This window comes from Podarcis bocagei (assembly GCF_964188305.1).
Source record: "Podarcis bocagei genome assembly, chromosome: W".
Classification (NCBI taxonomy): Eukaryota; Metazoa; Chordata; class Lepidosauria; order Squamata; family Lacertidae; genus Podarcis; species Podarcis bocagei.
This window is the reverse complement of record NC_138131.1, coordinates 41,527,491-41,551,703: the sequence shown is the minus strand read 5'-3', so window position 1 is coordinate 41,551,703 and position 24,213 is coordinate 41,527,491. Positions and strand designations below refer to the sequence as shown.

Here is a 24,213-nt window from a genome sequence, read left to right as displayed (position 1 = left end):
CATCTGCAAAAGCTTTCAGTTTATATTGTTTCACTCCGACCTGTATTCCTTGGACCAACCGGTCCTCTCTAATCATGTTCAGAAGGACGGTAGTTCTTAAGTTGGGTCTTTTCAGATTCCAATTTAGGTATCAATGTGATGAAAGCTTCTTTCCACGATTCCGGTGCCGCCTTCCCCTCCATAATCTGGTTACAAACCTCCATTAGTGGTTGTATCAAGTAGTCTTTCAATGTCTTATAATACTTGGAGGTAAGCCCGTCTGGACCTGGAGATTTGCCTAGTTGCATATTCTGAATGGCACCCTCAATTTCTTGCTGCGTTATTTTATAATTCAGGATTGTTCTCTTTTCCTGGGGTAGTTCTGATAGTCCATTAGTTTTTTAAAAATTGATCTATCTCAATCTCTTCCTGCGGCCCTTGTGTATAAAGTTTTCTGAAGTATCTCTGGAAACACTTTCTAATTTCCTCGGGTTTCTGGATATTTCTCCCTTCGATTTCTAGGCTAGTAACCATGTTCAATTTTTGTCTCTTTTTCAACTGCCATGCTAGCAGTTTCCCACATTTATTCGCTGATTCAAATGATCTTTGTTTCATCTGTTTAATTTTCCATTCCACTTCTTGATTTATCAATTTGGCATATTGTGCTTGGTAGAATTTAATTTCTCTCAGAAACTCCTGTGACTTGGGTTTTGATCTCAGTTTTTTCTCCCCATCTCTTATCTTCTCCAAGATCTTGTCCTTTTTTTCATTCCAAAGTCTTTTCTTTATCGTATTCTGTTGTATCAAAAACCCTCTCATGACTGCTTTACTTGCGTCCCAGATTGTTCTTTTTTCCACCGTGGTGTTCAAATTTATTTCAAAGTAGTCTTTTAAGGTTTTTTGGGCCTTCTTCACAATCTCCTGGTCTCTTAACAGGGTGTCATTCATTTTCCATCTGAAGGAACCGATTGGAGTAAGTCTCATTTCCACTTTCATGGCGTTATGGTCGGAGCAGGTTTTGGGGCAGATTTCCACTTTTCTAGTCTTAGGTGCCAGCCCTCTAGTTATCCATATTTGGTCGATTCTTGTCCATGACAGGTGGGCTTCAGAAAAGAATGTTCCTTCTTTACCTAAGGGGTTCTTTGTCCGCCAGATGTCAATCAAATCCATACTGTCAATTAATTCAAAAAAGGTTTTGGGTAGTCTGCCATCTTTTGTTAAATTTTGGTTTTGTGACTTGTCCATATGTGTAGAGACCACCCCATTCATGTCTCCCATCATAATGATGTTGGTATAGTCCAGATAGTCCAGCATTATCTCATGCAGCTTCTTGTAAAATTCTGATTTCCCCTCATTTGGTGCATAAATTCCTAATATCAAAAATTTTTCTCCTTGTGTCTGTATTTCAATTGCCAAAATTCTTCCTTGCTCGTCTTTAAATAAAAATTTCAGTGACAGGCTCTCCTTTGCATAAATCACCACGCCTCTTTTCTTGACTCTATCCGATGAAATAAATTCTTGGCCTAGTCTTTTGTTAATTAACACTTTCCTGTGGAGCCTAGTCACATGCGTTTCCTGCAAGCAAATAATGTCCAATTGTTCTTTTTTCAATATATGAAAGATTCTTCTTCTTTTTTCCGGGGAATTTCCGCTATTAATATTCCAACTAAGCAGCTGCAGAGACATCCTGAATCAATCTGTTAATCCTATAGTGGTGTCTCTTCCTTTTCTTCTAATCCCGAGGGTACTGGTACAGGCAGAGGTGGTGGCCAAGATGCTGCTGCTCCCTTTTGAAGGTCCTCTTCGTAGTCCTTCAAAAACTTTTGTTGGTCTTCTGCTGTTCTGATTTTAACTTTCTTTCCTTTGAAGTTAAAAGATAGTCCTTGAGGAAACTCCCACCTGTAAGGAATTGAATTACCTCTCAATAATCTTGCTAGTTCTGTATATGTAGCTCTGAGATCCAAAAGTTGTTTTGGTATGTCTCTGTAGATTTCTGCTCTGCTGCCTTGAATAACGAGTGATTTTCCAAAATGAAGGCCTAGTATTTTATCTCTTTCCTGCTTGGATCTCAAAATGATCAGTCTCTGGATCTGTCCTTCCTCACCAAACTTCCCAGTCTAAAAGCAGTTACAATTTTAAAGTCCTTATCCTCTTCTATACCCCAGAACTTTGAAAGTTCTGATGTCAAATAACCAATCAGGTCTCCTTGTTCAAGTTCTGGAATATCTCTCAATCTGAGATTGTTTTCCCGATTTCTCAGCTCCACCGTAGACAGGTAGGCCTGCTGTTCACTGATCTGTTTGTGCAGTGGCCTTACCTCCACTTTTATTGCCTCAGCCTTTTGGTTGGCTTGTTCTGCTTTTTGATTGGCTTCCTCAGCCAGTTTACGATTTTCTACAGTTGCTTCCTGGAGATTCCCAATTGCTTGTGTATGTTGAGCAACTTGATCAGTTAGTTTGCTAATAGAGGCTGTGGCTTGATCAATTTTAGTCGAATGTTCATCAGCCTTTTTGTTTAAAATTGCCAGCTGTTCCAAGATTTGTTTTAAGACTGTATCAGATCCTCCTGAGGCCATATCCTCTGGTGCTGTCTGCTCAGCTTCCCCTTCTTGTAATCCTAAAACGGTTGGGACAGATGATCTACGTGATTGAGAAGTCAAGGTTGTTTGTACCAATTGTACAGATTGCTTTGCTTTCGTTTTAGCCGATCTTGTTTTCCCTGAGCCACTCATTCCACACCTATCTATGTGTCAAGGTCACACTGTATGCAGTCCCATGGGAAAGACAGTTCCAGAGTATAAACAACAAGGCAGCAAAGAATCCAAATAAAATGCAGTTCCCAGACACTTATAAATCCAAAATCCTCTAGGGGGAGTACCACTGTAGTTCAGAAGAAAGAAAGAGCTTTTTCTGCCATTAAAATCCCTGCAGTCCCAAACAAGTTGCAAAGGAACCTTCAAAATCCTTTTTAGCGTGTAGAGCTTTTCCCAAGTTAAAACTAAGTCTCAAAAGGGTGCAAGAAACAGTTTCCTTATTTGTATCCAGTCAGTAACGCTCATATGTAACACTTTCAGTATTAAATACAGTTTCCGCAATTTGACAGTTCTCTTGTATCCTGGCAGTCCGAGACTTTGGTTTCTTAAACCTTTATAGTCCATAAAAGAGAGGAACGTTCCAATCAAAGTTAAGTAGATTTTAAACAAAGTTAATTCTTGCAGTTTCTTAGAAACAAATCCAGTTATTACACGATAATCCCAACTTTTTGTAATCCCTTTTAAAGCGCTTCCCGCTTGTCAGAGTCTTTGCTTTGATCTTAAGCACGATCGGAAGACGGACTTCCTGTTTGCGTCTCCCGTTTTCAGCCGAATTTAATAACTTTAGTCCCGAAAATTTTATAATCACTACTCACGGGTATGTAGTTTGTAGTCTGATGTTTCAGGAAGAAAGGTCAGCGCTCATCAGCAGCAGCCGCGCGGCTTCGCTTCCGCAGAAAGAGCGATGAACTCACAGCACCGCTCCCCCTTCCACGTTCCGGAGCCCCTTACGGGGTTCCTTCTTCGATTCTGGGGGGGCTTCTGGTGCCCGCCGAGTCCCACGGCCACAGGCTCGCTCTGCCTGTGGTTTTTCTTAGTGGGTCTCCGCTTTGCCGCAGCGGACGACCCTTTCCTGCGGGGAGCTCCTTTTCACAGCGCGAAGAGGACCGCCATTGCTGTTTCGCGCCGCCTCCAGAAGTGTCGACAAATTCTTGATTTTTGGATCTAGCAATTCTGTTTCCAATTTTGATTTTTCCACCTGGAAACCAACTTTTTTGTCCAATTTGTATGCCTCCATTATTTGGTAATAATGGAGCCAATCTCACACTTTGTTTTTCAATTTTTCAAAACTCTGCAATTTTATTCCGTCTCCATCTTGTTCCAGAATTTCCCAATATTTCGACCATTTGGCCTCCATATTGAGTTTTTTCTGTGCCTTCGCTTCCATTGGTGACAACCATCTTGGGGTTTTCTTTTCTAACAAATCCTTATATCTTATCCAAACATTAAACAATGCTTTTCTAACAATATGATTTTTAAACGCTTTATGTGCTTTTACCTTATCGTACCACAAATATGCATGCCAGCCAAATGCATTGTTGAAACCTTCTAAATCCAACATGTCAGTGTTTTCAAGAAGCAACCATTCTTTCAGCCAGCAAAAAGCAGCTGATTCATAATAAAGTTTAAGGTCTGGCAGGGCAAATCCACCTCTTTCTTTAGCATCAGTTAATATCTTAAATTTTATTCGAGGCTTCTTGCCCTGCCAAACAAATCTGGAAATATCTTTCTGCCACTTCTTGAAACAATCCATCTTATCCAAAATTTGCAATGTTTGAAACAAAAACAACATCCTTGGCAACACATTCAATGATAACTTCAAATTTGTCCATATTTCTAAGTCCTTTTTCACTTCAATCCAACATTTTTCATAATTATCCTTAAATAAATTCACATTTTTGGCGGTCATATTAACCCCTAAATATTTCACTTTCTTAACCAATGTTAGTCCTGTCTCCTCCTGAAACTTCTCTCTCTCATTCACAGTTAAGTTTTTCTCTAAAACCTTAGTTTTCATCTTGTTCAACTTAAAACCTGCTACCTGTCCAAAATTCTTGAATCAGTTCCAATACCCTTTTAGTACTAGATTCTGGCTCCTGTAAAGTCAATACTAAGTCATCAGCAAATGCTTTCAGTTTGTACTGTTTAGCTCCCACTTGTGTATACCTTTAACCTCTTGGTCCTTTCTAATCATATTTAACAAAACCTTGAGGACCGATATAAAAAGCAATGGAGAGCTTGGGCAACCTTGTTGTGTCCCTTTCTCAATCTTAAACACTTCTGTCACTACATTGTTCAGACTTCAGACTTGGAACAGGCCTTTCTGCTCTTAACCCATGCCCCCCCTTTAGTCCATAGCCCCAACAATGTGCTCTGTGCCCCCCCCCCGATAGGTGAAGGTTGTGGCTGACCGACGGTACCGGAAAGTGTTTGAGGATATTGTTCAGTTGATGGACAGGATGGAGAACGAATTCCTTCCCTCCCTGGAGGGAGGTAAAGATGAACAGGATCCTCTCCAACCCCTTAAAGAGTGTTTCCTGCAAAAAGACCAGGGGGAAAAGAAGCCCTTGGAGATGCTGGGGGTAGAACCTGGGACCTTTGCATGCAAGGCAGATGCCCTTCCACTGAGCGGCAGCCTCTTCCTCTTCCTCGCAGGCAAAGACTCCAGGGGTAGCCAGCGTGGTGCCCTCCAGATGCTGGACTACAACTCCCATCATCCCCAGCCAACATGGCCAGTGGCAAGTGCAGCAATATCTGGAGAGCCCCACGTGGACCTGTTGCATGTGCAGTCCCCTAAATGAGAGCCCGGGGCCAAGGACAAACTTCCCCCTGGAGCACGTTTCCTTGCCTCTGCTGAAGGCAAGCACTCTCTCTCCTCCCCCCCCCCCTTTTGCTCTGCAGTTTCCGTTTGAGAATGTGAAGTTCCGGCAGCTGCAGAAGGAGAAGTTCCAGATCACAAACAACGGGCAGGTCACCCTCCACTTCTCCTTTATCCCCAAGCTCAGTGACAGCCAGTATTGGAAGCCATGGCTTCGCGCTGAGCCCTGCGAGGGATACTTGGAGCCCAGCGCATCTCTCTCTGGAATCAGAGAACTGTAGAGTTGGAAAGGGACCCCAAGGCTCATCTAGGGAAGGCCTTGGTTTCCTTTTCACCCCCCCTTTTCTCCTCCTCTTCCCAACCCTCCTCCCTCAAACCTTGGGAGTTTGGTAGAGCAGGGGAGGCTTAACATTTGTGGGCTGCATTGCCCCATGCTCAAGCCTCCAAGGGCCACACGTCAAAGCAGCTGAGCTCAAAGTGTAAAAGTGTGTGTGACCAGCTTTAAACACACACACACAAATGAATTGAAGCCAAACAATGCTGGAGGGTCCCAAAACACCTTTTGGCATCGCAGGGAACCAGTGACAGCAGTCCGCCCAAAAATTACTTTTTTAAAAAAAAAATGCGTATTTTTATGTTGTGGAGGCACAAAAATATCTTGGGGATTATATAGAACTAGCCAAACTTTTAAAAACTCAATGAAATGTAAACTAAAAAAGAAAGTTACATTGGGGCGCAAAAATCCTTTAGGAGACAAATAAATGCTTTCCCTTTTTATATTCTTTTGTTAGGATCACTTTCTCTCACCCCCCCCCCCCCAGTATCCTGTCACCATCTTCTGTGCAGCTGCTGCTTTGGAGGACTAGAGAGGAAAGTGAGGTGGGGGTGGGAACTGGGTCGCTTCTTTTCCTAATTCTTAGAATAGAATCATAGAATCATAGAGTTGGAAGAGACCACAAGGGCCATCGAGTCCAACCCCCTGCCAAGCAGGAAACACCATCAGAGCACTCCTGACATATGGTTGTCAAGCCTCTGCTTAAAGACCTCCAAAAAAGGAGACTCCACCACACTCCTTGGCAGCAAATTCCACTGTCGAACAGCTCTTACTGTCAGGAAGTTCTTCCTAATGTTTAGGTTTAGGTGGAATCTTCTTTCTTGTAGTTTGGATCCATTGCTCCGTGTCCGCTTCTCTGGAGCAGCAGAAAACAACCTTTCTCCCTCCTTTATATGACATCCTTTTATATATTTGAATATGGCTATCATATCACCCCTTAACCTCCTCTTCTCCAGGCTAAACATGCCCAGCTCCCTTAGCCGTTCCTCATAAGGCATCGTTTCCAGGCCTTTGACCATTTTGGTTGCCCTCCTCAGGACACGTTCCAGTTTGTCAGTGTCCTTCTTGAACTGTGGTGCCCAGAACTGGACACAGTACTCCAGGTGAGGTCTGACCAGAGCAGAATATAGTGGCACTATTACTTCCCTTGATCTAGATGCTATACTCCTATTGATGCAGCCCAGAATTGCATTGGCTTTTTTAGCTGCCGCGTCACACTGTTGGCTCATGTCATGTTTGTGGTCAACCAAGACTCCTAGATCCTTTTCACATGTACTGCTCTCAAGCCAGGTGTCACCCATCTTGTATTTGTGCCTCTCATTTTTTTTTTGCCCAAGTGCAATACTTTACATTTCTCCCTGTTAAAGTTCATCTTGTTTGTTTTGGCCCAGTTCTCTAATCTGTCAAGGTCATTTTGAAGTGTGATCCTGTCCTCTGGGGTGTTAGCCACCCCTCCCAGTTTGGTGTCATCTGCAAATTTGATCAGGATGCCCTTGATTGCATCATCCAAGTCGTTGATAAAGATTTTGAATAAGACCGGGCCCAGGACAGAACCCTGTGGCACCCCACTAGTCACTCTTCTCCAGGATGAAGAGGAACCATTGATGAGCACCCTTTGGGTTCGGTCAGTCAACCAGTTACAAATCCACTGAGTGGTAGCATAGTCAAGACTGCATTTTACCAGCTTCTTTACAAGAATATCATGGGGCACCTTGTCGAATGCCTTGCTGAAATCAAGGTAGGCTACATCCACTGTGTTCCCTTCATCTACCAGGCTTGTAATTCTGTCAAAAAACGAGATCAGGTTAGTCTGACATGACTTATTTTTCAGAAATCCATGCTGACTATTGGTGATCACAGCATTCCTTTCTAGGTGCTCACAGACTGTTTGTGTCAGGGAACTGAGATCAGAGCAGAGGGGAGAGGCGAGGCTCCCAGATTCGGCAGGAGAGGGAACGAGTAAGGGAAGAGAGAGAACGTCATCTGGGGAAGAAAGTCCAGGTGACACCAGGAAGAAGGGAGAGGCAGAGAGCATCTCGGAGGTGAGGCTCCGAGACTCTTCCAGTGAAGTCAGTGAGGAGGGTGGAGAACCACCACTCGGCACGCCCACTCTGCGCAGAAGGCTTCCGCGCAGAGAGGCGAGGTGAAGGTTGTCCGTCAAGGAATTCTTATGCTGGAGGAAATTTAGGAGACGCCCACTCATGGATTCTGCTAGCGACTGAGCAGCGGCGCCAAGGGCGGCTCAGTCAGGGAAAGACACAACCACCCCTAAGCAGTTTGGAACAGCTGGAGGTTTACACGCAAGCAACCCCAATTCCCTTGACAGTTTGCTTAATGATCTGCTCCAGAATCTTCCCTGGTATTGATGTCAGACTGACTGGGCGGTAATTATTTGGGTCCTCTCTTTCCCCCTTTTTGAAAATAGGGACAACATTTGCCCTCCTCCAGTCTGCCGGGACTTCGCCTGTTCTCCAGGAATTCTCAAAGATGACTGTCAGTGGTTCTGAGATCACACCTGCCAGTTCTTTTAATACTCTGGTTCATCTGGCCCTGGAGACTTGAATACATCTAAACTAGCCAAGTATTCTTGTACTATCTCCTTAGTTATTCTGGGCTGTGTTTCCTCTGCTGAATCATTTGCTGCAAATTCTTCAGGTCGGGCATTGTTTTCTTTATCGGAGAAGACTGAGGCAAAGAAGGCATTGAGGAGTTCAGCCCTTTCTGTGTCCCCTGTTTGCATTTCACCATCTTCTCCTCTGAGTGACCCCACTGTTTCTTTGTTCTTCCTTTTGCTACGGACATACCCATAAAAGCCTTTTTTGTTGCTTTTAACCTCTCTAGCAAGCCTGAGTTCATTTTGTGCTTTAGCTTTTCTGACTTTGTGTCTACATGTGCTGGCTATTTGTTTGAATTCCTCTTTGGTGGTTTCCCCCCTTTTCCATTTTTTGTACACGTCCTTTTTTAATTTTAACTCAGTTAAAAGTTCTTTAGATAGCCACCCTGGCTTCTTTAAGCACCTTCCATGTTTCCGTCTCATTGGTATTGCCTGACGTTGTGCTTTTACTATCTCCCTCTTAACAAACTCCCAGCCATCATGAACTCCCTTTCCTTTTAGTATTACTGTCCATGGGATCTCACCCAGCACTTCCCTAAGTTTTATGAAGTCAGCTTTCTTAAAGTCAAGAAATTGAGTCCTAGTATGCTTGGCTGCTCCTTTCCGCTGTATAGTAAACTTCAGAAGAGCATGATCACTTGCGCCTAATGATCCTTCCACTTCTACCCCACTAACCAGGTCATCAACATTGGTTAGGACCAGATCTAAAATGGCTGTTCCTCTTGTTGCTTCTCCCACTTTCTGGAGAATGAAGTTGTCTGCAAGGCCAGTGAGGAATCTGTTTGACCTTATGCTCTTGGCTGAGTTTGACATCCAACAAATATCTGGGTAATTGAAGTCCCCCATTACTACTATCTCCCTTCCTTTTGCATGCTTGGCCATCTGTTCCAGGAAGGCATCATCTATGTCATGCCCTTTGTTTGCCTTGACTGAGTCATCCCAGGTTCTGGTCCTCCCACCTGCCCTTTCGCAGGGCCACTGAACCGTGTGCATTTCCCTGCCATCTGCCCAGATACTGTTCAGCCAACGGGCTGTTTCTTTCTCTTCTCAGGGCCTGTGCCATTAACACCCTTGGTTGTCTTTTGCTCTTGCCTTCCTCCTCTGATCTCAGGGAGAAGACAGCTTCCTAGAAAAAGTAACAGTTGGTTTGGTATCCTCTAGATCAGCGCCACCCAACCTTTTTATCACCGCAGACCGGTAAATGTTTGATAATTTTTCCGTGGCCCGCTTGTTTTGAGCTGAGTCCCCCCCCCCCCCTCCGTTCACTTACCTCACGGCAGCTTCTCTTCAGTCCCCGCGTCTCCGACCTCGAGTCCTCAGTCCTCCCGTGGCGCCTCCTCCTTTGCCAATGGCGTGAGGTTTGCCTTTCGGCCAATCAGGAAGCGGGAGGACCCGCTCCCTGATTGGCCAGGAGGAGCACCAGTGTAACAATAGTGAATTTTCATTCGCTATTGTCACACAATGGGCGGGCTTGAGAGGGCGCAATGCTCTGCGCCTCGGCCGCCCGCCACAGTGAAATGATTTGAAGTTCCTCGGGCGGCCCGGTGCCGATTGATCCACAGACTGGCACCGGTCCGCGGCCTGGGGGTTGGGGAACACTGCTCTAGATGTTCTTGTAGCGGGCTCAAATCAGGTACAGGCAACGCCCCATTTACATGGGGGTTGCGTTCCGAGGTACCGTGCGTTTAAATGAAATTGCGTATATTGGGGACAGCATTGGAAAAGCCTGCAAACACCCTCTAAACTTCCGGAAGCCCTTTTGAAAGGCCTTTTGAAAACCAGCAGCCTCCCTGCAAAACTCCTTGCTCCAACTCTCCACAGGCCTGAGAGGTCGGTGCCAAAGCTCCTGGGAGGGAGTCGAGATGCTGTTTCCATGCTGCTTTGCCGCTTTTGCGCTCTTGGGGGGGGACATTTTTGCCCCTTCAAGTGCCCCTTCCAGCTTTGCAGCAGTGTGCATGTGTCTCGAAGGGACGTAAATGGAGTTGCCCTTGTCAACGATCATGAAATATACTCCGAGTCGCAAAGTGATTTCATGCTCTTTATTCAGCTCATAGTGGTGAGGAGGAATGAATGAAAGTCCCCTCACAGTATCTGCTTTATATACATTATTTACACAATGGGCTGCACATGATTGGCTAATTCCGGAATTCTACTGTAAGCCAATCAGGTTGTGGATTCACTTCTATCTGGAGAAGGATTGGGTGGTTCCTGCCAACCAATCATACTGCTGCATTGTTCTAGGACCAGTCAGACTGCTGCATTCTGAATCCTATTGTTCTAGGACCAATCAGACTGCTGCAGTTTGGATCCTATTCAACTCAGTACATAACACCCCTACCCTCTAAGTTCCAGTCCTGCCCGGGAGGTCGCATTCATAGTCCTCAAGATACGCCGGCGGCCTACGTGTGCGTTGCGGCCTGTGGTGTTCCCTGGTCCGGGGTTCAGGTTCTGGCTCGTGTTCCAAGGATGCTGGCTGTGATGGGGCTGTTTGGTCTGGTGCAACCGGCTCGCTCAGTCGTGGTTCTGGTTCCGGTGTCCTTTCGGCCTCATGGGTCCTCTCTGTATTTACTGATTCTGCCTCTCCTGCTGGCCACTCCTGCTCTATGGGCCTCACTGCCCCGCTGTTCCCTTGGGACTCCTCTGACCTGTCCTCCTCCTGGGTTTCTCCCGGGATTCGTTGCCGTATCTGGTCGCAGTGGCGGCGCCAGCATTGCCCCCCATCCGTTAGCATCTCGTACGACACTGGGCCAGTGACCCTGGTGACTGTGGCAGGTACCCATGCTGGGCCTGCCCCAAAATTCTTTGCGAACACTGGGTCCTGGGCCTCGAAGGTCCGGAGGTTCCTGCCTTCCCCCACCACTACCTCATCCTGAGCTCTATCGGGGTGAAGGCGGTCCAATCTGATTGCAAGACGCCGACCCATTAGTAGTTCAGCGGGGCTCCGGCCAGTCATTGAGCTGGGGGTGCTGTGCTGTGCTAGAAGGAATGTGGCAAGGCGGTACTCCCAGTCCCCTTGCGTCATGCGGCGAAGGGTGTCCTTGGTGGTCCGCACCATGCGTTCTGCTTGGCCATTGGTGGCAGGGTGGAACGGCACCGAACGGATGTGGCGGATGGCGTTCTGCGCTGTGAAGGTTTGGAATTCTCCTGATGTAAATGCAGTCCCGTTGTCTGAGACGAGAGTGTCAGGGAGCCTGTGGGTTGCAAACAGCCTGCGTAGTACCCGGATGGCTGCGGACGTGGAAGTGGACGGTACCAGTGCGACTTCCAGCCATTTGGTGTAGGAGTCCACCACTATGAAGAATGTTTTCCCCTAAAAGGGGCCAGCGAAATCCACATGCAGGAGTGACCATGGTGCTCGGGCGGACTCCCAGGACTGGACTGGGGCCCTTGGGGGATCTGGGCGGGATTCTTGGCAGGCCTGGCAGTGTTTGACCCAGGCCTCTATCTCTCCATCGATCCCCGGCCACCACACATAACTCCTGGCAAGGGCCTTCATTCTCACTACCCCTGGATGTGTCTTGTGTAGGGCTGTGAGGACCCTTTTGCAGAGGGGCTGGGGAACGACGACTCTGCTTCCCCATAACAGGCACCCCTTGTGGGCCGACAGTTCATGTTTGCGGGTTGTGTAGCCGGCAAATTCTGGCCCAGGGCTGCTGCTGGGCCATCCCCTCCACACCCAGTCCAGGACCCGGGAGATGACCCTATCTTTCTTGGAATGGTGTGCAACTTCTTGTGCCTGAATGGGGCGGTCGGGAAGCAGCTCCAGGCTCATAACCTCTTGTGCAGGTGCTGGGTCAGGGCCTGTTTCCGATAGTGGTAGCCTGCTGAGGGCGTCCGCATGGCCCATCGCCTTCCCAGGTCAGTGAATGAGTGCATGCTGGTAGCTGGCAAGGAAAATTGACCACCTAAGGGTGCGAGGAGACAGCACTTGGGGGGTCTGCTTTTCGGGGGCAAACAAGCCAAGCAACGGCTTGTGGTCAGTCACCACGGTGAAGGGCCGCCCGTACAAGAAATCATGGAATTTTTTTACTCCCTTCACGATTGCCAGACCCTCCTTGTCGATTTGCAAGTAGTTCCGCTCGGTTGCATTGAGTGTCTGGGAAAAGTACGCCACCGGTACCTCTCTTCCATCCTGGAGTTGGTGCCCCAGGACAGCGCCAATGCCATAGGGTGAGGCGTCGCATGCTAGCACCACCGGCAGCCTCTCGTCGAAGTGTGCCAAGACCGAGTTTGAGACAAGCAAGTCCTTGACTGCCTGGAATGCAGCCTCCTGGCGCTGGCCCCACACCCAAGTGGCCCGCTTGTCCAGGAGTCTGTGTAGGGGCTCTGCTACCGCCGCCTTGTGGGGAAGGAAGGAATGGTAAAAGTTCAATAGTCCCAAGAAGGCCTGAAGTTCATTCTTGCTCTTGGGCGCTGGGGCATCACAAATGGCCCATACCTTGTCCCCAGTCGGATGGACCCCTTCTGCGTCCACCATGAATCCCAGAAAGTCCACCTGAGGCACTCCTAGTAGACATTTTTCCCGCTTCACCTTGAGACCCGCCGTCTGGAAACGGTGCAGAACGGTGCGGAGGCGGTCCTCAAACTCCTCTGGTGTGGGCCCGGCAATCAACACATCATCAAAGAAGGGGGTGACGCCAGGAATCCCTTTAAGGAGCGAGTCCATTAGATTCTGGAATATGCCTGGTGCCATGCTGACCCCGAATTGCAGCCGCTTTACCCTGAATGCTCCTCTGTGCGTCACAATCGTCTGTGCCTCTGCTGTGGCCTCATCTACTGGCTGTGATGGCCTGGGATTCCGAGTCTGAGAGTGAACCGGAGGAATCCCAGCCGGCACAGGAGTCCCCGCCTCCAGGGCCGGCTGAACTGGGGCAAGGCCTAGATGCTGAGGAGCCTGCACCTGTGCCAGATCCTCAGGGGCAGGCACCAGGTGAGACTATTCTGGCCCCAGAGGTGCTGGAAGACTCAGTGGCTACAGGTGAGCCTCCCCCGGGGCACAGTAACCTTTCGGCCTCTCCTGAACTGCAGAGGCTTAGGGCAGAGAGGCGAAGGGAACTGGTCTCTCCCAGGAGGAGTGCTCGCCTTAAGGCCAGGAGAGGCTGGGCTCCTGGGGACCGGGACCGCCCCCGGCCTTAGAAGAAGATAAAGGTCAGGCAGCCCGGTCCCAGGTTGCGGGAGCAACGTCGTTGTGGAGTACCTGCTTTACCCAGACCTAGATCTGTACTCCCGGTGTGCCTGTTCCTCACCCGGCTTCCTGCTCCTGACTCTCCGGTGTTCCTGTTCCTCGCCCGGCTGCCCGCTGCTGACCCACCAGTGTTCCTGTTCCCCGCCTGGCTCCCTGCTTCTGCTCTACCAGTGTTCCTGTTACCCGCCTGGCTTCCTGCTGCTGCCCTACCAGAGTTCCTGCTCCCCCGCCCGGCTCCCTGTTTCGGACCTCGCGTCTAATCTAGTGATCATCTACCCTGCTAGTGACTCTGGACTGAACTTCGGATACGGTATTAGTACCTTTCTCCCTCGGGACCAGCACACTGGCAGCTGTTGATATGCTTGGGCCAAGTCCAGCTTGCCAAAAATTTTCAACCCAGCCAGGGTGGCAAGGACATGGCTGACCACTGGCACTGGGTATGCCGTGAGGGCCTTGTTTATGGTACATTTGTAGTCTGCGCAGATGCGGACCGAACCATTAGGCTTGACGGGTGTGACGATTGGGGTTTCCCGGGGGCATTAGGCACCTGCTCCAGCACTCCTTGCTCCACGAGTCGGTCCAATTCCTCGTCTATACGGGGTTTCAAGGTGAACGGGACCCGGCGGGCCTTGAGCCTGACCGGTCGTACTGCGGGGTCAAGCTGTAGAGCAATGGGGGGGGGCATATACTGTCCCAATTTCCCATCAAAACCCCCTGGAAATTCCTTGCATATGGCGTCCACGTCCACTTGTAAGCTAGTGTGGTTCACCCCGGTGACAGCTAGCCCCAGTGGTCCAAACCATGCCAATCCCAGTAAGCTAATGTAGGGGCCCTTGACCACGAGCAAGTCCAGTTGCCGCGTCCGCCCTCGGTATTGCACCCTGAAGGTCCCCACCCCCATTGTGGGGACCTTACGTTTCTGGAAGTCCCGTAGGGTGAATGGGGCCGGCCTGAGTTTGGGACCCCCAGTAGGACACAGTTTCCTTAAGGTCCTTGCCGAGATTATGGATAGAGTTGAACCCATGTCAAGCTCCATGCGGCATGGGCCCCCCCTCTATCTGTACCTCTACATAAATTTTCTCTACGTTGGGGTGGGGCAACTGGTATACCTGGCAGTCCGTGAGCTCCGTCGAGTTGCCTTGGTGCGTTGGGCCCCGGGACCTGGGGCTCTTGGATTGGTCATCTGATGCCTGGTGTCGGGTGGGCCGAGCCCGACACACCCGGGCGATGTGTCCCGATTTTCTGCACTGCCTGCACTCTGCATTGCGGAAACGGCAGGCCCTCCTCTCGTGACTCTCCCCGCAGCTTGCGCAGTTTCCTCCTTCTCGTCGAGGCAGCTGTGGTCTGTGCGCTGCTTGAGTGCGCTGCTGTACTCGGTGCACCTCCTCCCTGTCGGATCCTGAGTTGTCGGTGAGGTCTTCGTGGTGGACCCTCGGTTGGGATGGCAGGCTCGGCCGTGCCTCTTGCGTCGACCTCTTTGTGGGAATGTTCTGGGGTGCAGGAGAGGATATATTGACTAATTGTATCCTTATCCAACTTGTGCTAACAAGCTCCCAAATATCAGCAGAGTTTATAAACATTCCCCTTCAAGTTCGCAACGGTAACGTGTGCACAGGTTCGCTAGAACCTCCATAATAATTACTCTGGTAATTTCCCCTTTGTTCCCTCTTAAAATTCAAGACACAACACAGTCTTTATAAAAGTATAAAAGAGTTTACTCACGTTCTGTTCACAACATGCTCCCAGAAGGTAGACAGGATTAAAAAGGTTACATATATTTAGAATCTATCTTATTGCAAGATAGACCTTATCTCCTCTCTTGGCTGGGAGCCAAGAGAGCATCTTTAGATGTTTCCTCATCGAAAGAAAATGGCAGAGAGAGAGAGATGGCTGCCCTGTGCTTTTGTCATTACCTGCACAGGTGAGGCCACACCCACTTCTGGTCACATGCGGAGGAAGTCCGTCCCCAGGAAGTTTAGCTGCTTGCTGGACAGACATCCCTCCCCATGTTCTAACATGTACACTCTAGGAATGTTGTCATTGACTGCTCCTGTGTTTACATCCCACATACCCCTTCTCAGGCAATACAACATACACAAAACATAAACAACTTTATTCAACCACCCAGAGTCCCAGCTTGACACGTAGATTCTGGAAACTCTCTCTTGGTAGGGGTTTCATCCGGATGTCAGCTGTCATCTCTTGGGTGCTGCAGTAGGATAGCTCCACAAGTCCATCCTGGATCATCTGGCGTATGTACTGGTATTTAACCCCAATGTGTTTTGTTCTGGCCAGGAACTTCTCACTCTGCGTCAGCTTCAGGCAACTTTTATTGTCCTCTAGCAAGCTGACAGGCCCTTTTCTCACCAACCCAAAGTCCTTCATGAGTTGATCAAGCCAGGCGATCTCTCTGCAGGCTTCTGTTGCTGCAACATATTCTGATTCTGTGGAAGGTAATGCTACACAGCTCTGTTTATAACTGCCCCATGCAACAGGTCCATCCCCAAACATAAAAACATGACCACTTGTTGATTTATAATCAGCATTATCCCCAGCCCAATCCGCATCAGTATACCCAACCAACTTAGGGTCTCTGACGGCTGGTAACCTTAATTTACAATTCATGGTACCCTTCAAATATCGCACCACCCTCTTTACACCTGCCCAATCATGCTCAGTGGGAGAATTCACCTTTCTGCTAAGAATCCCCACAGCATTAGCTAAGTCAGGTCTACATGTGGTAACTAAATACAAAAGTTTACCAATCGCGACCTGTAGTCATTGTTGTCTGGCAACTGCTTCGAATCCTGCTGATTCTTCAGGAATTCAGTAGCCATCGGTGTAGCAACTGGATGTGCGTCTTGCATCTGCATGTGCTCAATTAGCTCGTGGATCTTCTGTCTTTGGCTGAGAAGAAATGAGCCGTCCTCTTCTCTTTCCACCTGGATCCCGAGGTAGTACTGGACATCTCCTAGCTCCTAGCTCCTTGACCTCCACCTCCTTGCTAAGGTGTTTTACTATCTGTGTATAGTCTTTCTCCCTTGCTGTGGCAATAATCAGGTCATCAACAAATGCTAGGATATATGAGAATTGTCCATTATTTGACTTACTGTACAAGCACTTGTCAGCATCGCCTTGCTTGTACCCAAGTTGCGTCAGCATTTTATGCAACTTCTGGTTCCAGGCTCTGGCAGCCTGTTTAAGTCCATAAAGTCCTTTCTGCAGTTTGCACACTAGATGTGTCTCATGTGGTTTTACAAAAGCCTTGGGCTGTTTCATGTAAATTTCTTCTGAAATCTGCCCATGTAGAAAAGCGGTAGCAATGTCAATGTGTTTCACCCTCATTTTCTTGGAGGCTGCAATGCTTAAAAGCATTCTTACGCTGCTGTACCTCACAGTTGGTGCAAAAACTTCATCATAGTCTTCACCAAAACGCTGTGAAAATCCCTGTGCCACAAGTCTAGCTTTGTAGCGCTGCACTTCTCCTTCTGACCCCTTCTTAACCTTGAAAACCCATTTACTGCCAATGGCCTTCTTACCGGGAGGCAGCTCAGTGAGTGTCCAGGTCTTGTTCTGATGCAGTGCATCCATCTCCTCCTGCGCGGCCTTCCTCCAGAGACTGGCTTCTGCAGCTGGCATCTCCTGTATCTCTTCCCAAGTGGAAGGTTCCTGTGGAAATGCTGACCCTGCAAAGTAGGACAGCCGTAATGGTGGGACACCTTTGTTGGTTCTGGATGAGCGCCTGACCTCTGGTTCTGCGACCACATCAGCTTCTTCATCCTCCTCCAATGCAGGCATGTCCCCATCTGAGTCCTCATCTTCGTCTCTCGTGCCGCCAGGGTTCTGGTTCTCTGCGTCTTCTGGTGTGTCGCCTGTAGGGGGCGCTGTTACACTCGAAGGCAGATAATTACTTTGTGGGGTCTCAAAAGGGAAATATACAAACTCTTGAGTCCTTTCTGACTCATCTGAAGACTCCACAACAGTGTTCTTAGTGTCTACTTTTCCATATTCATCAAAATAAACCGCATGGTATGCATTTGTCTTACCAGTTTGTAAGTCCATAATTCTGTATCCTTTGCCTCCAGAAGCATATCCCACAAGGATACCTGCTTTTGCCCTGGAGTCAAGCTTGTGCCTGTGTTCCTTGGGCACGTGGAAGTAACACGGACTTCCAAACACACGTATGTGCGACAGATTGGGAGCTTTCCCATGTCAAAGTTAAAATGGTGTGCGCTCTGCACCTTTAGTTGGCAGTCTATTCTGCAAATAGACCGACGTGTATACTCCTTCGGCCCACAGCTTCTGTGGCAAACATGCATCCTTTAGCATGCACCTTGTCATGTCCATAATGGACCTAAACTTTCTCTCAGCTGTGGCATTCTGCTGTGGTGTGTAAGGAATTGTGGTTACGTGTGCAATCCCTTCCTTGGCCAGGAGAGCCTGCATTTCATTTGAGCAGTACTCACCTCCATTGTCGCTCATTAACACAGCTGGAGCTCTCTGGAATTTGTTCTTGACCATGGCAATGTATTCCTGGAGCTTGTCCACTGTCTCACTCTTCTCTTTGAGGAAATAGACAACACAAAATCTTGAAAAGTCATCCAGAAATATTAAAATATATCTATTCTTTCCCAGTGAGGGAACATTCATGGGTCCACATATGTCAGTGTGCACTATGTCAAGCACTTTGTTGCTTCTTTGTTCTGCACAACGTGGAAATGAAGGTTTTACAGCCTTCTCAGTAATACAGCTTATGTACTTTGCTGGAGCTTTTTTGCTCTGCTTTACCTGCAAACCTCTTACAAGATCTCTTTTCTGTAGATCCAGAATGACGTTGGTGTCTCTATGTCCAAGCCTTCTGTGCCATAGGTCCAGATCTGCTTCATCCTTCTGGCTGGAATGTGCCACCTTTGCAGACTGGTTCTCTGAAAGATCAAGCTCATATACACCATTTATTAGCTTTGCTTGAGCAAACACTTTGCCGTTTTTAGTCACTTTACATTCTTTATTTCCAAATGTGATCTGGAAACCTTCCTTTTTTTTTTTTATAAAATTTTTATTGGTTTTACAAAATTTTAGAAAACAAACAAACACTTAAAAGGACAAACATACATGTATAGTTTCATCACCTATTTTCATAAACCTCTTTTCTCGGACTTCCCCATACCCCCCCTTTCTGCATCCCAATGTCCATAATTTTGTAGCAACTCCCAATTGTTACTTTCCAACCTCTGTCATCTTAGTCCTCTCTATATTCCGACCTTGTATCACTGTATCCCTTTGTTTCTAAAAACCACAACACTTTAACATTCATTAAGTTTATAATAGTCCTTGAGATAACTTTTAAATTTTCTCCATTCTTCTTCCACCGTCTCTATTCGTTGATCGCGGATCCTGCCTGTCATCTCAGCCAATGTCATATAGTCCATCACTTTCATCTGCCATTCTTCCAGAGTGGGTAGATCCTGTGTCTTCCAATACTTCGCGATAAGTATTCTTGCTGCTGTTGTAGCGTACATAAAAAAAGTTCTATCCCTCTTTGACACCAATTGGCCGACAATGCCCAGAAGAAAGGCCTCTGGTTTTTTAGGAAAAGTACATTTAAGTACCTTTTTCATTTCATTATAGATCATTTCCCAGAAAGCCTTAATCTTCGGGCATGTCCACCAAAGGTGGTAGAAGGTACCTTCAGTCTCTTTGCATTTCCAGCATTTGTTATCGGGCGAGTGATAAATTTTTGCCAGCTTGACTGGGGTCATGTACCACCTGTAGACCATTTTCATAATATTTTCCTTTAAGGCATTACATGCCGTAAATTTGATACCGGTGTTCCATAACCATTCCCAGTCAGCTGACATAATGTTATGACCAACATCCTGTGCCCACTTAATCATAGCCGATTTGACAGTTTCGTCCTGTGTATTCCATTTCAGCAACAAGTTATACATTCTAGATAAATTCTTAGTACTGGGCTCTAACAATTCAGTTTCTAGCTTTGATTTTTCCACCTGGAAGCCAATTTTCCTGTCCTGTTTGAAAAATTCCATTATTTGATGATATTGAAACCAATTTTGTATTTTATGTTTCAATTTCTCCTGACTTTGTAATTTGAACTTATCTCCATCCTGTTCCAAAATTTCCCAATACTTCGGCCATCCGACCTCCATATTGAGTTTCTTAACTGCCTTGGCCTCCACTGGTGACACCCATCTAGGGGTTTTGTTTTCCAACAGATCTTTATATCTTATCCAAACATTGAATAATGCTTTCCTAACAATGTGATTTTTAAAGGCACTATTCAGCTTGATTTTGTCGTACCATAGATATGCATGCCAACCAAAAGCATTATTGAAACCTTCCAGATCTAAAATGTCTGTGTTCTCGAGGAGCATCCATTCTTTCAGCCAGCAAAATGCTGCTGCCTCATAGTACAATTTCAAGTCCAGCAGGGCAAAACCCCCTCTTTCTTTAGCATCTGTTAATATTTTAAATTTAATTCTGGGCTTTTTGCCCTGCCAGACAAACTTCGAAATATCTTTCTGCCACCTCTTGAAACATTCCATCTTATCCAGAATCTGCAAGGTCTGGAACAAAAATAACATTCTAGGCAATACATTCATTTTAATCACTGCAATTCGGCCTAACATTGACAATTTCAAATTTGACCATATTTCTAGATCTTTTTTAATCTCTGACCAACATTTTTCATAGTTGTCCTTGTACAAATTCACATTTTTGGATGTCAAATAAACCCCTAGGTATTTAACCTTCTTGACCACCGTCAACCCTGTCTCCTCTTGGAATTCCTCTTTTTCCATATCTGTTAAGTTTTTTCCTAAAACTTTGGTTTTTTGTTTATTCAACTTAAATCCAGCTACCTGGCCAAACAGTTGGATAATTTCTAAAACCCTTTTCGTACTAGTGTTTGGCTCTTGCAAAGTCAATACTAGGTCATCTGCAAATGCTCTTAACTTATACTGTTTAGCTCCGACCTGCACTCCTTTAACCTGCTGGTCATTCCTAATCATATTTAGCAACACCTCCAGAACTGAAATGAAGAGTAATGGGGAAATTGGGCACCCCTGTCGTGTTCCTTTTTCTATCTTAAGTTCCTCAGTTATTACGTTATTTACAATCAATTTAGCTTTTTGTTCAGAATATATTGCAGCCATACCATTCTCAAAACCTTGGCCTACCCCCATCCCATGAAGATTCTTTTTCATAAAGCTCCAAGAGATATTGTCAAAGGCTTTCTCCGCGTCCACGAAAATCAGTACTGCTTTAGTATTTATATTCACCTCTAGCTTTTCCAAAATGTTTATTATATTCCTTACATTATCAGCTAGGTGTCTTTTTGGGAGAAAGCCTGCTTGATTCTTATGAATCTTTTCCATCAACACTTTTTTAAATCTTTTTGCCAAAATGTCTGCAAAAATGTTGTAATCCACATTAAGTAGTGATATTGGGCGGTAGTTCTTCAGTTGAGTCTTTTCAGTCTCTGACTTTGGTATGAGTGAAATATATGCTTCTTTCCACGATTCAGGTGCCTTTTTTCCCCCAAGGATCTCATTGCAAACTTCTTTTAGTGGTTGAATCAACCATTCCTTCAGCGATTTGTAATATCTGGAAGTCAGTCCATCTGGTCCTGGAGATTTGCCTAGTTGCATATTCTGAATGGCAGCCTCTATCTCTTGTTCTGATATTCTCTGGTTCAGATCCATCTTACTTTGATGAGAGATTTTTTGTAATCCATATTTATCAAGGAATTTGTCTATATCTTCTTCGTTTTGCGGGCCTTGAGTATAAAGTTTTTTAAAATAACTCAAAAAGCAATTTCTGATTTCATTGGGTTTAGATATATTTTTTCCATCTACTTCTAGGCTTGTAACTGTATTTAATTTCTGCCTTTTCTTCAGTTGCCATGCCAGAAGTTTGCCACATTTATTTGCTGATTCAAAAGCCTTTTGTTTCATTTGCTTTATCTTCCATTCAATCTCTTGGTTCATCAATTCCATATATTGTGTTTGATATAACTTAATCTCTCTTAAAATCTCCTGGGACTTTGGTTTTGTTCTTAATTTTTTCTCTCCTTCCTTTATCTTTTCCAAAATCTTTTCTTTTTTCTCATTTTGTTTTTTCCTCTTTATTGAGTTTTGTTGAATCAAGAAGCCTCTCATCACCGCTTTACTTGCGTCCCAGATCACTCTTTTCTCCACGTCGGCCCTCAAATTTATTTCAAAATAGTCTTTTAAGGTTTTTTGGGCCTTCATAAGGATCTCCTTATCTCGAAAGAGGGTGTCATTCATTCTCCATCTAAATTGACCAGTTGTTGTAAGTTTCATCTCCATCCTCACGGCGTTATGGTCGGAGCAAGTTTTTGGGCAGATTTCCACCTTCTTAATCTTTGGAGCCATGCCACTAGTAATCCAAATTTGGTCGATTCTGGTCCAGGTCATCATTGCTTGGGAGAAAAAAGTTCCCTCTCTCTCCAGAGGGTTCCTTGTTCTCCATATATCTATCAAGTCCATGTTTTCCGTCATTTCAAAAAAAGTCCTAGGAAGTCTCCCTTCCTTGGTAACTGTTAGTCTTTGTGCCTTGTCCATGTTAGTGGAGACCACACCATTCATGTCTCCCATGATTATCATATTGTAATCCAAATAGTCCATCAGGGTTTCATGAAGTCTCTTGAAGAAGTCAGATTTACCTTCATTTGGTGCGTAGATTCCAACAACTAAAAGTTTTTCTCCTTGTACTTGTATCTCCACTGCCAGATATCTCCCTTGTTCATCTTTAAACATCATTTTTGGGGCCCATTTCTCTTTCACATATATTACAACTCCTCTTTTCTTAACTTTATCTGATGAAATAAATTCTTGTCCTAGTCTTTTGTTTGTAAGTAGTCTCCTGTGGGCTCTAGTTATATGAGTTTCTTGTAGACATATCAAGTCCAGTTGTTCTCTGTTCAAAATATGAAATACTTGTCTTCTCTTCAAAGGCCCATTGAGCCCATTACAATTCCAGCTAAGGAATTGCAGCGCCATCTTGTTATTTTTCTGGCACTCCTCCAACAGCTCCAAGTTGTTGCTCTTCTTCTGATGGTGGTGGTTTTTGTCCAAACGAGAGATTCAGGATGTCTAATGCTCTCCTTTGTTCTGCAATTGGGTCCACAGTCCCCTTCTGCAGGTCCTCCTGATTTCTTCCCAAAAATTTGTCTTTGTCTTGAATTGTCTTTATTTTCACCTTCTTTCCGTTGTAATCAAAAGACAGCCCTTGTGGGAATTCCCACCTGAAGCGGATGGAGTTTTTCTTTAACAGAAGAGCTAAATCCTTGTAGAAGTTTCTTAAGTCCAAGATGTATTTTGGGATGTCTTTGAAGATCTGTACAGCTGAGTTTCCAATTTGCAAGGCCTTTTCAAAATGTAGTCCTAGTATTTTGTCTCTTTCCTCCTTGGATCTAAATGTAATCAGGCAGTCTCTCGGGGTCTTTCTGTCCTGCTTTTTGCCCAGTCTAAAAGCTGTTGTAATTTTAAATTCGTCTTCCTCGAGATCCCAACAGTCAACAAACTCCCGTGTCAGGTATTCCGCAAGGTTGTCTCTTTCATTCTCTGGAATCAATCTTAATTTCAAATTTCTCTCTTTTCTCTGTAATTCCCACAAGGCCAAAGTTGCGTCGTGCTCATAAACCTTCTTAGCAATCGGCTCTAAATTCTCTTGTGTCTCTCCAGCAATAGCTTTGGCATCTTCGGCAATTTTACGCGTGGTAGCGTTTTCCTCCACCAATTTATTTATAGATTCTGTATTCTGGTTTAGTCTTACTGATATTTCTGTTAATTTTTGTGTATTTTCTGAAGTCTGTTTTGTCAGAGACTCCAAAGATTGATTTATTTTAAGCAGGGCTTCTGTCACGGCTTCCATAGAAACAGCTGTCCCTTTTTCTTGTCCTGTTGTTCCTGCAGATCCGGCAGTTACGCCTGAGATTGAGCCTCTTTTCTTTGTCTGTTGCTGCTGCAGCTGTTGTTGTTGTTGTTGCTTGGTCTTGGCTCTTGTGACTATCTCTTCTTGTGAGCCACTCATGTCAAGGTCGTTTCCCACGGGAGCTATTCCCCGTTGGAAAATTCCACTGTCTTAGGCCGTGCCAAACTTTACTTTACCCTCTAGGGGGAGCAAATCAAAATGGCCAAAAATAAGATGTCCAAGTACAAAGACAAAGGAGAATATCCAAAGATGTAGAGAAATTAACACAGTTAAAGCAAGTATAGCTGAAGGCTTGTAGCTGCAAATTGCCACAGTTTCCCAATAGATACTGTTTCGTCTTCTGATGTACTGTAGCCAAACACTATATAAACTTTGTATCACAGTGTCACTTTTACAGGAAAAAGTCAGTTCAGTGTCCTATTGTCCTAAAAGGCAGACCGTTTCATGCTCTTAAATGACTGAGGCAGCGGAGGATTTTTATTTTAGGTAAATCATGCAGTTGCCAAAGTCTCTTTCACCTCCCCTCTGCCCTGCTAGCTAGAGGGGAGATCTAGGGTCCAAATGTCCGGTTTAGTTAAATAAAGACCAAGTTTTAACGGATGCAGATTTAAAGTTCCGTTGCTTTCGCTTTCATGCAGTCGGGGGGAGGCAGACTTCCTTGATTTTAACCTCCCCGCTTTCAGCCCGATTTTCAAATTTTAAAGGGTCCCAATTC

At 45.9% G+C, this 24,213-nt stretch overlaps 1 protein-coding gene across 1 annotated transcript in view; it reads left to right on the top strand.

Annotated features, from left to right (window-relative positions):
• The window catches only part of LOC308578084 (inositol polyphosphate 5-phosphatase OCRL-like), a gene marked incomplete at both ends in the record, with an annotated part of 63,482 nt that overhangs the window by 22,962 nt on the left and 16,307 nt on the right, over positions 1 to 24,213 (top strand). Inside the window, 2 exon segments of the mRNA XM_081178363.1 lie at positions 4,966 to 5,076; positions 5,474 to 5,667. Of these exon segments, the coding sequence (XP_081034489.1) occupies positions 4,966 to 5,076; positions 5,474 to 5,667 (305 nt within the window).